At 40.7% G+C, this 18,174-nt stretch overlaps 1 protein-coding gene across 13 annotated transcripts in view; it reads right to left on the reverse strand.

The window, feature by feature from the left end:
• slc38a4 (solute carrier family 38 member 4) overlaps positions 1-18,174 on the reverse strand; it is a 162,663-nt gene that overhangs the window by 51,265 nt on the left and 93,224 nt on the right. For all 13 annotated transcript variants that reach the window (XR_012100560.1, XM_073058708.1, XM_073058712.1 and 10 more), the window contains 5 exons: positions 15,406-15,499; positions 15,179-15,294; positions 10,354-10,427; positions 7,034-7,126; positions 4,496-4,577 (listed from right to left, as the gene is read on the reverse strand). Coding sequence is in view for 12 of the 13 variants with exons in the window: in XM_073058708.1 (XP_072914809.1) it covers positions 4,496-4,577; positions 7,034-7,126; positions 10,354-10,427; positions 15,179-15,294; positions 15,406-15,499 (459 nt within the window). In the remaining variant the exon portion in view is untranslated. The remainder of the gene's footprint in view (positions 1-4,495; positions 4,578-7,033; positions 7,127-10,353; positions 10,428-15,178; positions 15,295-15,405; positions 15,500-18,174) is intronic.

The raw sequence follows: 18,174 nt of genomic DNA on the forward strand, positions 1-18,174 counted from the left end.
ACTCTGAGGGGCCAAAGGGTACAAAGTAGCCCCCTCCTTTTTGAGAATCGCAAGGTCGCTATTAATTCGGGTCTGGGACCCAGGAAATGAGAGAGAGACGTCCAGAATACGCAAGGTTTGGAAGGTGTCCTGGCCTCAGCAAGACAAAGCCACGGATAATGGTCATTGTCTCTTGCAGACGGAATTGTGTATTGAGTACTGTACTATTCATTGAAGCCCTCAGGAGATGACCAGAGTGGACTGGTTGAGGGATTGCATCATCCCAACCTGATTGACATCTGAGACCCCGTGAGTAAGGATAAAAGAGGGTCTGGGGAACAACCCCTTTAGACACACCAGGAGAGATGCTAGAAATCCCGTGACAGCGTTTAATAGCGACAGCCGGTGGGGCTCGCGTGCGTCCTTTTCCCTTGCCTGGGAATTGGCGGGCTCGCCACGGAAGAACGGCTTTAACTAAAGGAGAGGCCACACCAACGGAACTCTGGAAGGATCGAAATCATAAAAGGAAAAGCCGGCAAGTTCTAAAAATCTCTCTCTTGATTCCAACCAAAGGCTGCAGCCTGAATGAACTGAGTGACTTTTATATTTCCATCGGACAATACATTATCCCCTAGACAATGATAGAGCTTATTTCTAATTGATTATTATTATACCTGCACTTTTAGATTTAGTATTGACAATGTATATTATCTGTATGTTTGCATTGATATTATTTTTGTGTATTTTTACCAATAAATACTGTTAAAAATAGTACCATCAGACTTCAAAGGACCTCTCTATCTTTGCTGGTAAGTGACCCAGTTACGGGGTTCATAACAACTTGGGGCCTCGTCTCGAGATTTGATACCAAATTGGAGGGCCAGTGAATCGGGCTTGTAAGTCCAAACTTGGATCTGGTTGCGCGGGTAGCCAGACGGGAAACCAGCAAAGATGGACGTGGAGGAATTTATAGAAAAACTGACTCTGGAGGCGCTAGAGGTGGCCACAAAGTCGGACTTGATAAATATTGCGAAAGGACTAAACCTCGCAGAGGTGAGGTTGTCAATGAAAAGCTGGAGGTACGGAGGGCCATAACTCAGTATTATATTGTGAAGAATGTGTTTTCGGCTGAGTATTGGAAAATATCCCTGAAAAGGTACCCGCTAGTGGGACGGCTCAGTTAGAGTTGGAGAAATTAAGGTTGGAACATGAAATTAAATTAAAACAGCTTGAAGCATTTGAAAAAGAGAAAGAAAGGGCCGAGAAAGAAAAAGAAAGAGCAGACAAGCAAAGGGAGCATGCGCTCCAGCTCAAGGAGTTAGAGAGACCGTGGGAACGGTAGAGAAAGCCCGCCAGCTGAGGCAGAGATTCAGCCGGGAGCTAGTGGTAAAATTGAGGAGGAGAGGCAAGATGGCAGGAGAGGTCCTGGCTTGACCTGTTTTAATTGTGGAAAGGTGGGTCATATTGCATCCAAGTGCCTTGCTCCGAGGAAGGAGACAGGAAAATGGAAAGCAGCAGTCCCTATAGGATGTGCTGTGGTGATCAGTAAATCGACGAGAGAGCCCCAGGTAGACAGAGTACGAGAAGGGTCTGAGAAATGTATTTCAAAAGGAACCGTGTCTGTGAGAGAGGGAGACACACCAGTTCCAGTGCGGATCTGGAGAGACACGGGAGCTGAACTGTCATTGATTAGCAGTAAGGTACTGGATTTTGGTTGCAAGACAGGAATGGTAGCTTTGAGAGGAATAGGAAAAGGGACAGAAGCGGTGCCCTTGCATAGGATCATTATAAATTGTGATCTGGTATCTGGACCAGTTGAAATAGGGGTGCGATCAGAATTCCCGAGAACTGACGTGGACGTCCTTCTTGGTAACGATTTAGCCGGTGGTAAGGTTTGGTCAGCAATGAAGCTGACGAGCCAGCCTGTGAGTGTTGAGGTCCCGCCCCTAGATTCCAAGATCTATCCCGCATGCGCGATCACTCGCAGCATGTTGAGAAAGGCAGCTGAGAACGAGAGCTATTTAAATCCGGCCAGTATCGATTTGGCCGAGACGTTTTTACCGACCCTGTACCAAGAGGGTTTAGAGGGTGGAAAAAACGGAGAATAGGAAAGTGAAAGAGAGTAAGGGAGAGGAGGTAGTCCTGCCCTTAGCCAGGAGGAAATTTATAGAGGCACGAAGTAAAGATGAGAAACAGATAAGGCTGTTAAAAGGTCCAGAGTTGGACATGGATGATCTGTCTGGTTTGGCAGAACTGTTTGAAGAAGTTGAAAATTCTAAAGGTGTTCCCGATAATGAAATGAGGGCAGTCCTAGATGAAAAGGATGCCACTACCTTGAAGAAGTCTGCTGGGTTGGCAGATGAGGTTGTTTCAGCCCATGGGGTTGAGTTTACTCCGGAAGGAAGTTGCCCAGAGAGTAGTTGGGAGGATCAGGGGAATTTAGAATTTGAAAAGGGTACGGGTATTGAAAGCCTGGAAGAGGCAAATGTCCCGTTTGAGTGTGTTCAAGATGTGGATGCACGTGGTACTGAACCTAGTAATGGAGCTCAGAAAAAGTCTGAGGTATTTGATTCAGTTGAAAAGGAATGCAGTCCTTGTGGGTCAGATGGACTTGGTTCAGTGAAGAAAGGGTTAACCTTAGTAATAGTGGGAAGTGAGAATTCCCAGTTGTTGGTGTTCGAAGGTGTGTTAAAAGTTAGTGCGGAGATAAAAGGCGGTGAGATGAATCTTATTATTGAAGGAAAAGGGAAAAGTGTAGTTCCTAATTTGAATGAAGAAAATTTAAAGTCTGGATTGATGTCAAAAACAGCAACCAGGCTACAGAGACATTGGCTTGGTAACACGTTGCCTGCGAATCAATTACAGGTTGATTTGGAATGTAAAGGTGCCCCACACGCTATTGTTATTCAAGGGTGTGGTGTGGAAAAGCAGAATTTGAAATGCTGTTTGAACAAAGAGGGATCACTTGCAGTTCTTAAATTGAAAACTAATAGCATGAAGGGTCCTGAAGAGAAAACTAGCAACTTGCTTAAAATTAAAGAATTGTGTGGAGATTCGGAAAAAAGTCTAAGTTTGGAACACATTGTTGACAAAATAACTCCTATGAAAGGAGCAGGCGAAAGCCTATTCCCCACTGGTGCACAAGCTCACCACGTGGGAGTTAACTGGAAAAGGGGCGAGGGTTGATGGGATGCCATTTTAACTAACAGGATCCGGTTTTAAGGAATTTTGACAAAGCATGTGAATAATAAAGACAACTCCCATGGAAGACTGACTGTTAAGTTTGAAAGTAACAATAAAGATTAGTATTTGCATGAACTTTTGTAGTATACACGTAAGCTAAGATCACAACTCTTTAGTTTTTGTTTGCTGAAGAAAAGGAATAAAAATAGGTGGTTAGCAAATTGAAGTCTGATGCTACAAGACTTTAGTAAGGTACAAGACGTTAAGATATTAAAGGAAGTGACAATGTAATCGCTAACTGTTTAGATGCTGAATTGAATGTATAACTGTATTACTCTGTAGTGAAAAAAAAAACTCTTTTGTATTGTGTTAGATTCTAAAATCCTGTAAGACTCTGTATTAATTCATTTTTACCGATGGTAAAAAGCCTTTGAAGGAAGGGGGGTGTTACGAATGTGCCACAACTCTGAGGGGCCGAAGGGTACAAAGTAGCCCCCTCCTTTTTGAGAATTGCAAGGTCGCTATTAATTCGGGTCTGGGACCCAGGAAATGAGAGAGAGATGTCCAGAATACACAAGGTTTGGAATGTGTCCTGGCCTCAGCAAGACAAAGCCACGGATAACGGCCATTATCTCTTGGAGATGGAATTGTGTATTGAGTACTGTACTATTCATTGAAGCCCTCAGGAGATGACCAGAGTGGGCTGGTTGAGGGATTGCATCATCCCAACCTGATTGACATCTGAGACCCCATGAGGAAGGATAAAAGAGGGTCTGGGGAACAACCCCTTTAGATGCACCAGGAGAAACGCTAGAAATCCCGTGACAGCGTTTTATAGTGACAGTCGGTGGGGCTCGCGTGCGTCCTTTCCCCTTGCCTGGGAATTGGCGGGCTCGCCACGGAAGAACGGCTTTAGCTAAAGGAGAGGCCACACCAACGGAACTCTGGAAGGATCGAAATCATAAAAGGAAAAGCCGGCAAGTTCTAAAAATCTCTCTCGACTCCAACCAAAGGCTGCAGCCTGAATGAACTGAGTGACTTTTATATTTCCATCGGACAATACATTATCCCCTAGACAACGATAGAGCTTATTTCTTATTGATTATTATTATACCTGCACTTTTAGATTTAGTATTGACGACGTATATTATCTGTATGTTTGCATTGATATTATTTTTGTGTATTTTTACCAATAAATACTGTTAAAAATAGTACCATCAGACTTCAACGGACCTCTCTATCTTTGCTGGTAGGTGACCCAGTTACGGGGTTCGTAACAATTTGAAAAAAATACTGATACAAAACATGTTAATTTTAAAGCCAAGATACATACCCACTGAACTCTTCAATTCCCATAAATGCCCGAATAACTTCTGGCAGTTCATATTTCACAATGAACAAATAACTTGACATAGCTGCAATAGGAAGTGTTTTATTAGTATACATTTAATTCAATTTCAGAAAAAAATTACCATTAGCAAATTTGCGAATTGTAGGATAAATTTGCTATATTTTACAGGCTGGTATCTGTTCCTAATATATTCTGATATTTTGCGTGAACTTCATTGTGCAACATTCTACTTCTGAGTGTGGTTGGAGTTGATCTGCTGAATCTCAGCAGTATCATATTGCTTTAAAAAAAAAAAAAATCCCTGTTAGATGGTATAATGGAATGTCAAGTCATCTGAAACGATAGAATAAAGCAACACACAAAATGCTGGTGGAACGCAGCAGGCCAGGCAGCATCTACAGGAAGAAGCACTGTCGATGTTTCGGACTGAGACCCTTCATCAAGATTAACTGAAAGCAAAGATAGTAAGAGATTTCAAAGTAGGAGGGATGGGGGGAAATCCGAAATGATAGAAGACAGGAGGGGCCCCCCTCCTATAGATAGCCTTCTCCCTATAGATGCTGCATGGCCTGCTGCATTCCACCAGCATTTTGTGTGTGTTGCTTGAATTTCCAGCATCTGCAGATTTCCTCGTGTTTGAGATAGAATAGATTTTTCATCTTCTGGAGTACTTCTTGGTGGTATTAGTTTTTCTGGGTTGCGTAGAATAAGAACGAAGTAGAAAAGAACACCCACAGATAAGGAAACTTGCAAAATTGTCCATATATTCAATTAAATAAATTAGATGTATTATTTCATTAATGTACAAACCAAGAATGTGTGTCCATTGACATTACTCGTTCCAGTGCCGCATAGGAATTTAAACAATTAGAAGCATTACTGCTTCAGTCTTTACAGATAACCTTCAGAACATCCCTAAAAATCTTGCACAAACCTCTGCTCATCACTGGCAGGAATACAATTTGCAATGATTTATGATATGTACAAAATATATTACCAACACCTAGATAATATTTTGATGTAGAAATTAAACTGTATTGTTAAAACAAATGAAATAAACAGACTTGTGTTAGCCATATTTGAAAACTTGGCTTGGGAATGTCAACAGGTACCTGACCTGTAAAGTTTGTACAGCTGCTTTCAGAAGTGTTCCAGTTTTCCATTCTTTATCCACAGCCCTCTGCATTTAGCTATCTAACACCCATTGAGAAATACTACTGAATCTGTATTCCTCACCTGTCAGGCAGTGCATGCTAAATGCTAACTTTTCCATATATTACTGCTTTCCCTCATATTAAGCTGTGCTCTCTGGTTACTGATCTTTCTGCTTCTTTAGACTATGGAATCAAACAGCTCCCTGAAGTCTCCTCACTCTCAGATGCTAAAAGAGCTTTAAAAAAAAAGTAAAATTGTATAGGTATATGGACAGGAAAGGAATGGAGGGTTATGGGCTGAGTGCGGGCCAGTGGGACTAGGTGAGTGTAAGCATCGGCATGGACTAGAAGGGCCGAGATGCCCTGTTTCAGTGCTGTAATTGTTATGTGGTTATAAGAGGAACCCCAGTTTATCAAGAGCAGGAGTTCCTAACCTTTTTTATGCCATGGAGCCTTACCTTTAACCAAGGGTCCATGGACACCAGGTTATGAACCCCCAATCTAGAATATCTATATTATAATCTCTTCTAATAATTAATAGGATAACCAATCTGTTAAATCTCCACTCTATAATTGTAAAACCTTCATACCCATCTCAAAATGCTGAGCCAAGTATTGGACATGATATACCAGATGGAGTTTTACTCTCTTGCCATCTTCACTGTTTACCAAAACATGTCTTATATTATATCAGAGACCAATGAATGGTCTCAGCACAAAACATGACTATTTATTCTTTTCCCATCGATGCAGCCTGACCTGCCGAGTTTCCCCAGCATTTTGTGTGTGTTGCTCTGAATTTCCAGCATCTGCAACATCTTGTGTTGTATCATCTGAATATTTTTAACTATTCTTGCATCCCTAAATTTAAACCCAAGCAATGATTCTAATAAAGAACCCTGGGAATCTCATTTTTCCCCAGTTTGAACAATTTTCATTCTCTTAGTTTCTAACCCTTTGTCAATTTTACATTCATGCTGCCACTGCCCATTTCATCCTTATTGACTTCTTTTCTATGAACAAGCTAAAAAGCCATTTGAAAGTTCATGTGCATCATTTCAGCTGTAAGACCATATCCATTCCTCTTGAAATTTTTTGTAAAAGAATGTTAATTATCAAGACAGTCCAACAAATTAAGTTTTTCCCTTAAGTGCCAATAAATGTTATCCTAGCTTATTGCAAATAAAAGCTTTCTCTGCAATATTAAACTCAAGATAATTTTTTCTATCTGGTATCATACAACCCGAAGTCTAAGAGTTAGTCCTCAGATTAACAAAACAAAAACAAATAGATTTATAGTTTATCATTAATCAATATGATAAAAGTAATTAATTACTGAATCTAGAGTTTACATAAGTGTCAATACCTCCGATATTTTGCAATGTTATAGAGCTGAAAGCTGCAATTTTCCCAGGCCACCCAAATGCTCGCTCTCCTAATTTCTCGTAAATTAAAGAGCCTGATTTAAAAAAAAAACATTTGTTAAACAAAATAATAACTGCACAGTTTTTATAGAGTTGAGATCTGACACAGTCATCGAGTATGATAAGCACTACAACACAGAAACACAGACTTCAGCCTATCTAGTCTGGGCCAAACCATTAATCTGCCTAGTCGCATCAACCTGCACCCAGATCGTAGCCCTCCATACCCGTCATCTATGTACCCATCCCAATTGCTTTTACATGTTGAAATCAACCCCTCATCCACCACTTGCACTGGCAGCTCATTCCACACACTCATCACCCTCTGAGTAAAGGTCCCCCCCGTCGAAAACATTTCACCTTTCATCCTTGACCCATGACCTCCATATCTATATCCCTTACTTTTGTATACCTCCATCAAATCTCCCCTCAATTTCTACATTCTAGGGAATGAAATCCAAACCTATTCAACCTTTCCCTGTAACTCAGGTCAAGTCCCAGCAACGTCCTTCTTTCTGCATTCCTTCAATATTATTGGTTTCTTTCCTGTAGGTAGGTGACCAAACTGGGACAACACTCCCCACTCCTCATCACCTTCTAGAGGGGTTGTACTGAGAGCATCCTGAGCAACTGCATCGCTGCCTGGTTCGGAAATTGCACCATCTCGGATCGCAAGACCCTGCAGCGGATAGTGAGGTCAGCTAAGAAGATCATTGGGGTCTCTCTACCTGCCATCACGGACATTTACACTACACGCTGCTTCCGCAAAGAAAACAGCATTATGAAGGACCCCATGCACCCCTCATACAATCTCTTCTCCCTCCTGCCGTCTGGGAAAAGGCTCCGAAGCATTCGGGTTCTCACGACCAGACTATGTAACAGTTTCTTCCCCCAAGCTATCAGACTCCTCAATACCTGAAGCCTGGACTGACACCTTGCCCTACTGTCCTGTTTATTATTTATTGTAATGCCTGCACTGTTTTTTGTGCACTTTATGCAGTCCAGTGTAGGTCTGTAGTCTAGTGTAGCTTTCTCTGTGTTGTTTTTTTTATCATGTAGTTCAGTCTAGTTTTTTTTGTACTGTGTCATGTAACACCATGGTCCTGAAAAACATTGTCTCATTTTTACTATGCACTGTACCAGCAGTTATGGTCAAAATGACAATAAAAGTTGACTTGACTTGACTTGATTAGGCCTAATCAGCTTCTTATACAAGTTCAAAATAACATCCTAACTCCTTTACTCAATAGGTCGAATTATGAAAGCCAATGAGCCAAAAGCTTTCTTTACGCCCCTATCTACCTGCAACACCACTTTATGGATCTGTATTCCCAGATCCCTTTGCTCTACCACACTCCTCAGTGCCCTACTGCTCACCGTGTAAGTCCTCCCAAAGTGCAACACCTCCCATTTATCTGTATAATATTCCATCTGCCATTTTTCCAGTGTCTACTCCACAATTTCATCATGGCTGATCCATTCCCCTTTCAACCCTATTTTTTCATGCTTTCTCCCCATAACCTTTCACACCCTGATTAATCAAGAATCTATCAACTTCCGCCTTAAATACACCTGATAATCTGCCCTCTACAGCGACTTGTGGCAATGAATTCCATAGATTCATCACCCTTTGGCTGAAGAAATTTCTCCTCAACTTTTTTCTAAATGGGCATCCTTCTAATCTGAGAATGTGTCCTCTGGTCTTAGACCCTTCTACCATAGGAAACAACCTCTCCACCTCCACTCTATCAAGACCTTTCAACACTCAATAAATTTCAAAGATTTCTCCTCCCCCACTGAGTCTTCTGAATGCCAGTGAGTAACAGCCCAGAGCCATCAATCATTCCTCATTCAATAAGCCTTTAATTTCTAATCCATCCCTTTTACAGTATGGGAGTCCCAGTCAATATGTGGAAAGTTCAAAACACCTACTATCACAACCTTATGTCTCTCTGCAAACTTGTTCTTCTAAATCTAGTGGACTGTTGGCAGGTCTATAATATAGCCCCATTAACACAGTCATAACTTTCTTATTCCTCAGTTCGACCCATAAATCCCCACTAGACAAGCTCTCCAATCTATCCTGACTGAGCACTGCAATGACATATCCCTGACTAGTAATGCCACTCATCCTCCTTTAATCCCTCCCACTTTATCACATCTTTATCACCCTGGAACACTGAGCTGCCAGCCCTGCCCCTCCTGCAACCAAGCATCACTAATGACTACAATGTCATAATTCCATGTGCTGATCCAAGTCCTAAGCTCATCCACCTTTCCTACAATACTCTTTGCATTGGAATATATACAGCTTAGAACATTAGTCCCACCTTTTGATTCCGGACCTTGTTTGTAGGCTTAACAACATCTTTCTTCACATCCACTCCACTATCTGTTCTGAAGCTCTGGTTTCCATCTCCCTGCAAGTCTAATTTAAAACATCCCTCCCCCACTCTGTGCAACGCTAGCAAACCTTCCTGCTAGGAAAACTACTACTCGGATAGTACTTTAAAATGGGGAATACTTGGGTCATTTTCTTAGTTATGCTCTTTGCCAAAGATTTTGCCATTCATTACATTGGAAAATTAATCTGGGGATAACACTGGTCTCATGCAATACACCATTTACAGGTCATTACCAGGTTCTTGACCTCACACAAGTCGAAGTCAGAAGTCAGCTGTGAACCAAGTTCATAGAAGGGAGAGAAATCTGCAGCCCCTATCTGATCCATCCAGCCCCGCAGTGTTCCAACCCCTCCATCACATGAATGGTCTGTGTATAGGTTGGCCCTTTGTAAGCTGGGGAGAAATTGTACTGGTCTCACCAATGCTGAATTTACACATCTATAGCTTAGCTCGTTTTGCTAAATAACATCTGCAACATCTGTATAAAGCCACCTATATACCCCATTCCCTACTGTTTACCCTTCGTCTTCTTTTCACCTCCTTGTCACTTTCTTCGGGTTCACCTCCTCTTTTCCTTTCTTTCATGGGTCCACCGTCCTCTCCTATCAGATTCCTTTTTCTTCAGCCCTTCACCTCTTCCATCTATCCCCTCTGTTCCTTACTTCATACACCCACTCCCACCTCCCCCCTCACCTAGTCTTATCCATCACCTACCAGCTTTTACTCCTCCACTATACCACCTTATTCTGGCCTCTGCCCCCCTCTTTGCCAGTCCTAATGAAGGTCTCAGCCTAAAATATCGACTATTTATTCCTCTCCATAGACTTCCTCCAGCATCTTGTGTGTTACTCACATACCTCCTTCTTTTGCAGTTTTTAGTAAGAGATGGACTGAATACAAGGACAATATTGCCATTGTAAGTAACAGGATCCTGGAAAACAAAAGATGATTTACATAAAAAGGTGGACATAACTATGTTTCTCCAAGTATCGATAGTATCACTCTCAAGGACTCAACAACTCACATTCTTAATATTTATAACTTATTACTTTATTTTTACTTTTGTATTTTTACACTTTGTCATCTTTTGCACACTGGTTGTTTGTCAGTCTGTGTGTAGTTTATCATTAAACCTACTGTTTTTTTAAAATCTACTGTGAATACTCACAAGAAAATGAATCTGTGTAGTATATGGTGACGTGTATTTTGATAGTAAATTTACTTTGAACTTTAAGTACAAACATTTATATAACCATATAACCATATAACAATCACAGCACGGAAACAGGCCATTCCGGCCCTCCTAGTCCGTGCCGAACTCTTAATCTCACCTAGTCCCACCTACCCGCACTCAGCCCATAACCCTCCACTCCTTTCCTATCCATATACCTATCCAATTTTACCTTAAATGACACAACTGAACTGGCCTCTACTACTTCTACAGGAAGCTCATTCCACACAGCTATCACTCTCTGAGTAAAGAAATACCCCCTCGTGTTTCCCTTAAACTTTTGCCCCCTAACTCTCAAATCATGTCCTCTCGTTTGAATCTCCCCTACTCTCAATGGAAACAGCCTATTCACGTCAACTCTATCTATCCCTCTCAACATTTTAAATACCTCGATCAAATCCCCCCTCAACCTTCTACGCTCCAATGAATAGAGACCTAACTTGTTCAACCTTTCTCTGTAACTTAAGTGCTGAAACCCAGGTAACATCCTAGTAAATCGTCTCTGCACTCTCTCTAATTTATTGATATCTTTCCTATAATTCGGTGACCAGAACTGTACACAATATTCCAAATTTGGCCTTACCAATGCCTTGTACAATTTTAACATTACATCCCAACTTCTGTACTCAATGCTCTGATTTATAAAGGCCAGCGTTCCAAAAGCCTTCTTCACCACCCTATCTACATGAGACTCCACCTTCAGGGAACTATGCACTGTTATTCCTAGATCTCTCTGTTCCACTGCATTCCTCAATGCCCTACCATTTACCCTGTATGTTCTATTTGGATTATTCCTGCCAAAATGTAGAACCTCACACTTCTCAGCATTAAACTCCATCTGCCAACGTTCAGCCCATTCTTCTAACCGGCATAAATCTCCCTGCAAGCTTTGAAAACCCACCTCATTATCCACAACACCTCCTACCTTAGTATCATCAGCATACTTACTAATCCAATTTACCACCCCATCATCCAGATCATTTATGTATATTACAAACAACATTGGGCCCAAAACAGATCCCTGAGGCACCCCGCTAGTCACCGGCCTCCATCCCGATAAACAATTATCCACCACTACTCTCTGGCATCTCCCATCTAGCCACTGTTGAATCCATTTTATTACTCCAGCATTAATACCTAACGACTGAACCTTCTTAACTAACCTTCCATGTGGAACTTTGTCAAAGGCCTTGCTGAAGTCCATATAGACTACATCCACTGCCTTACCCTCGTCAACATTCCTCGTAACTACTTCAAAAAATTCAATAAGGTTTGTCAAACATGACCTTCCATGCACAAATCCATGCTGGCTACTCCTAATCAGATCCTGTCTATCCAGATAATTATAAATACTATCTCTAAGAATACTTTCCATTAATTTACCCACCACTGATGTCAAACTGACAGGTCTATAATTGCCAGGCTTACTTCTAGAACCCTTTTTAAACAATGGAACCACATGAGCAATACGCCAATCCTCCGGCACAATCCCTGTTTCTAATGACATCTGAAAAATCTCCGTCAGAGCTCCTGCTATCTCTACACAAACTTCCCTCAAGGTCCTGGGGAATATCCGGTCAGGACCCGGAGATTTATCCACTTTTAAATTTCTTAAAAGCGCCAGTACTTCCACCTCTTTAATTGTCATAGGTTCCATAACTTCCTTACTTGTTTCCCACACCTTACACCATTCAATATCCTTCTCCTTAGTGAATACCGAAGAGAAGAAATCGTTCAAAATCTCTCCCATCTCCCTCGGCTCCACACATAGCTGACCACCCTGATTCTCTAAGGGACCAATTTTATCCCTCACTATCCTCTTTGAAATTTGAAACATTTTATTTGAAACAATTTACAGAATGCTGCATTTTATGCTTCAATTGACTCTTATGGTTTGGAATATAAACTCAATTTAACTTGATTTTTTTTTACCAGTCCCAGGCAAACAGCAAGGCAACGCTGATGGTTAAATAACCAGATTCAAGTCAGAAAATGCTACAGCCAGTCAGGACCAACTCCTGAAACATCATCTTCTCTTTTCTCTTTGTCCTTCAGGTAACTGGTAACTGGTCAATACCAGCAGCAGCTTTGGCATCATATGCTCTGATGTGCATAAATTTATTTATCATAAAGGACACATGAATTCCAGTTCAACGTCTCAGCAATTTAAATCAACGTTCAGAGTGATTCCAAACGTTCCTTTTGCTAAATCAGAGTGGCCAGGATTCTGGAACCACTAGATGCCAATTGGATTAGCTATTATATTTATTAACCATAAAAATAATTAGATTTCATTGAAATGTTGGAACAATTCCCCAATTTTATTTTTGATGCCATATATTGTTTATGGCTGTGTCTTGTGAGACAATGTAACCAGCTTCAAATAGTCATCCTAATAGTTTCCTCTCATTCACCTATATTCTAAATGGATGATCAATTCTGAAAACCTTTGTTCACAAGTCATGAAAACTTGGTTTTCCAGTATGTTTATTGATACAAATGATTTGTTTGGAATCAAACAAACTCAAAAAGACCAGATTAGGTTTTGGTAAGGATTGGTAAAAACATAAAAACTAGTTGAGATTGTATTGGTTCTGAACAAATCTGTTAAACTCTCACGGTTTTGTCCTTAAAAGATTGCCTAGTAAATCAATAATATCTTGACCCCTTCCTCTAAATCTTGAATTAAACACTGTGCCTGCCCATGTACATAGATTACAGATAATTATAGACACAGAAAATGTGTTACCTTCATATACATTTAGAAATGCCAGCCCAGAGCTCTGATATACAGTAACTCTCTTTACAGAAATAACAAGTGAAATATTGGCAATCTGATCCTTCTCATTAGCAAGTCTGTTGTTCCCACAATCAATGGACTTGCTTTCAAGGACTCTTTATCTCAGGTTCTTAATATTTATTGCTTTTTCATTTATATTATTGTTTCTTCTATTTGAATTTGCACAGCTCGTTGTCCTTTGCACTGTTATAGTTGCTATTCTACAGATTTGTTGAGTATAAGCCCACAGGAAAATGAAATTCAAGGTTGTGTATGGTGATACACTTGGATAATAAAATTTACTTTGAATGTCGAACACATGCAGGGAGGCACAGTAGCATGGTGGTTAGTGTAACACTCAACAGTGCCAGCAATCGCGATGACAGTTCAATTCTGGCCACCGTAAGGTTTCCCATATTTCAAAGTATTACTAGTTAGGCTTAGTGGACATGCTATTTCTGCTAGACAGTGCTGGAAGCATGGTGACACTCATGGGATACTCCCAGCACATCCTTGGACTGTGTCAGTCATGGACACAAACAACACATTCCACTGTACGTTTCAATGTACTTTTGACAAATAAAGCTAATCATTAATTTCAGCACAATAATGGAAATTTGTATATGTGTGCAATTTTACCTGCTGGAAAATTCAATCTGACGAAAGCCTTACTGCTGTGAGCAATTTCTGTACAAGGTATAACAGCATTTAACTGGTCACACATCACATATCTGCACATTATTTCAGGTGCAGAGGTGCAATAAACTGGGTCTACACCAAAGTTCTTAGCAGGAACTAAAAAGATGTTGGCTATTATTTCAAAGGAAAATTATTCTTGGCAATATTTATTTCTCAATCACCATCACCAAAGCAGATAATCAGTTTGTCACTATATTCCAGTTTGTGGAAGCTTTCTGTGCCCACATTATCTGTCATAGTTTACTATATTAACACTCTTTGATGGTGTCACAGTAGCACAGCAGCTAGTGTAATGCTATTACAGGTAGGATGTTCTGGAATTCAGAGTTCAATTCTAGCATCATTTTATAAGGAGTTTCTGTGCGTCCTCTTTGTGGAATGCCTAAGTTCCCCCCCCCCCACCCCCCCAAGTCCTTCCCTTTCTTCCCACAGTCTAAAGATGTACACGGTAGGATAATTGCTTAGTATAAATTGAACTGTGATTAGGTTAAGGTAAAATTAGGGTTGAGAGGTTGCTGGGGTGGCATGGTAGAGCATTTAAATTACCATGAAAATAAATGCGAGTATTTATTTTTCATCCTTATTCTAAACTAAAAATTTAAACATCAGCTTTATTCGTCATAAGTACATCAAAACATAGTGAAATGGTTCTTTTGTGTCAGATCAAATCAGTGAGTTGTGGAGGCAGCCAGCTCTGGTGCCAATATAGCATGCCTACAACTCACTAGCCTGAAACTCTTGTCTTTGGACTGTGAGAGGAAACCCACATGGTGTTTGGAAGATACAAACTCTTTAGAGACAGCGGTGGGAATTGAACACACATTGGTGATGACTGGGACACTAAGGTGATCCACTATCTGTTATCTTCTTGTGTCATCTAGTACAGTTCTATGAAGTGCCAGGATTCTAGTTGTTTTGGTATCTGTTGTGCTTCAGACTGAATCCTGGACAGTAAATTGACATCAATACTCACACAAACAGTAAGATTCCAGTGTTGGCCATAGCGTAGGATAAGCCGAGGATGCCACTGCCCATAATAGCATTGCTGAGATTAAATGCTGACATACCAAATGATATCATCCCAGGATGCTGCAAGGAATACAATGCCACGTCAGTGCATCTCCAAGTACAAATCTTAGCACTTACAAGAAGCAATCAACCACACAAGAGTCAAAATGAAATGTTTGACACATTACTCACATATTCTTCTTGATATTCTTCATATTTTCTTTTCCTTAAAAATCCACTCGTTAAAAACCTTTGACTTTCAGCATCATCTTCATCAACAAATTGACTGGGGATAGGAAGCAAATCTCAGTGAGGCAACAGTCTGTGGAATCTCAGCCATAAGGTAGGGAGCCAAATCCAACCTAATCCCATACCCTTTAGCTAACTCTAGTTGAGGCCGTTTGGCTCATCTTGCTCATTCTATCAGAATGGCATTTGCTAAAAACTTAATCTGTGGTCCATCTACACCTCACAGTGTTTGCTTCAGTTCTCTTCCACTGACTTCAATGGAACCAGATTTCAGAAGCAAAGCAGGTTGTCTAGTTACTATTATACAGAACGTGCCAATATAGTGACAGGGGAACATTACCTTCTCCTCATCATTGCATCTCATCATATTAATTTATCTTCAACAGTTCATCCAGAAGCCTTTTCTCAGGTTTATCACTTAATTTGAAGTCAAGATTCTGAACATCAGTCCGAATTGCTCCTATTCGAGTTTGAGCTCGTGATCTCCCACTGTATCGAGCAGTTCTGTTTTATCTACTGAATACTGTTGTATTCAATATAGATCCTGAGATCTAGACATAGGATGCTAGTTCAATGCATATTTGGTGTGTTGCAATCATCATGAGCAGTCATTTGTTGGTGAGACAGTGTGAGATTTAGGGAAAAAAAGAGCTTGGAGTCCTTTGGATCTTCTTCAGTATAGATCAGTTCTTAACCACTTCCCTTCAATCTTCTAAGCCCAAGGATAATTCCAGATATTCCCAGTGTTTAAAACAGGGTTTGAATGGAACAAACCACATTCAGTTTTGTAGCAGGACATACCAAACAAGTGTAACCCTCAGGCTCACCCAACTGGGTAATCGCATTTGCGTGGATGCTGTGTAATGTACCCCCAGTTACAAACCCATAATGCAAAATATCAGACAGTACACCATATGCAATTAAGTGATTGAACTTTATGAATCTTAATATGAATATAGGGTTAGTAATGAAAATAAAAAAGTCCCAAGTCAAGTCAAAGTCACGCTGGAGCTCACTCAGTAGTCCTTCTTCCACCATCGGTCTCCTCCGAGTGTCACCGACCTTTGGACCCTCAGATCCCAGTCCACAGTGTCCGGTGGTCTACCAGCTCTCTCCACACGCGTCTTCCCTCTTCACCTCTCCTCGACCAAAGACCGCAAAATAACATCTTTCCAGACTCACAAGACACAGCAGCAATCTCTTATTGCCCAACATGCATCCTGTTATCTCCAGCCATAACCCAAACAGGGAAACCGTTACCTCAGCAGTGAACTTTACAAAGAAGCCATTACATTAGCAGTGAAACCTTACAGCGTGTTACACAAGGATGAAGAATGAAGTTTTGGTTTGACCAGTTGTGGCAATTTATGATAATGTCCTCTACCCCAGAATAAATCTTTGGGATCTCTTCTGGGGAAGGTGCAATGTAAACAAAAGGGATAGGTTACACCAGAACCCAAGGAGGACCAACATCATTAAAGGCAGTTTTACTAGAGCTATTTGGGAGGGGATGGAACTGGAGTGATAGGGCCGGGGATGGGGCAGCTGGTTTACAAATCACGGCAGCATGTACCGAGACTGTTAGCAACAAGAGTCTGACGATAGGGCAAAATTACAGTGAACAAGTTGCATTGCAACATAAAAAGGGGGACAAATCAAAAAGGGTGATGGATAGAGGAATGAAGGTATTATATTTGAATTCACACAATACAAAGAATAAGGTAGATAAAATTGTAGCACATTTACAGACTTGCATGTATGATATTGTGAGCACCACTGAATCATGGCTGAAGGAAGATTATAGCTGGGAGTTTGATGTCCAAAGATACACATTGTATCGAAAGAACAGGCAAGTTAGCATGAGTGTGGCTCAGCTCTAGTGGTAAAAAAATGAAATGCAATCATTAGAAAGAGGTGACATTGGTTCAAAATATGTAGAATCGTTGTGGATAGAGCTAAGAAACTGCAAGGTTAAAAAGATCCTGACGGGAGTTATATACATACCTCCAAACAGTAGCAAAGATGTGGGCTACAAATCACAATGGGAGATGGAAAATGCATGTCAAAAGAGCAATGTTATGATAGTCATGGGGCATTTCAATATGCAGGTGGATTGGGAAAAATCAGATTGGTGCTGGATCCCAAGAGAAGATATTTGTAGAATGCCTTTGCGATGGATTTTAGAGCAGCTCATGTTTGAACCCATTAGGGAATCAGCTATTCTGAATTGGGGGTTGTGCAATAAACCAAGTTGATTAGAGAGCTTAAGGTAAAGGAACCCTTAGAGGAAAGTGATCATAATCTGATAGAATTCACTCTGCAATTTGAGAAGGAGATGCTAAAGTCAGATATATCAGTATCACAGTGGAGTAAAGGGATGGAAAGGGAATTTCAGAGGCATGTGTACATGTATGTGTATACACACACACAAAATTAGTGGGAAGTTAGGAATTTGAAGCTTTTAAAAACCAACAGAGCAACTAATAAAGTCCTAGAGGAGGAAAAGATAGAACACATAGTAAGCTAGCCAATAATATTAAAAAAGATACTGAAAGTTTCTTCGTATATATAAATTGTAAAAGAGAGGCAAGACTAGATATTGGACCACTCAAAATAAAGATACTGGAGAGATAGTAATGGAGGACAAGAAAATGGCAGACAAATTGAATAAGTATTTTGCATTAGTTTTCACTATGACGAACACTAGCAGTA

Source organism: Hemitrygon akajei, chromosome 10 (genome assembly GCF_048418815.1).
Source record: "Hemitrygon akajei chromosome 10, sHemAka1.3, whole genome shotgun sequence".
In the NCBI taxonomy this organism is placed as follows: Eukaryota; Metazoa; Chordata; class Chondrichthyes; order Myliobatiformes; family Dasyatidae; genus Hemitrygon; species Hemitrygon akajei.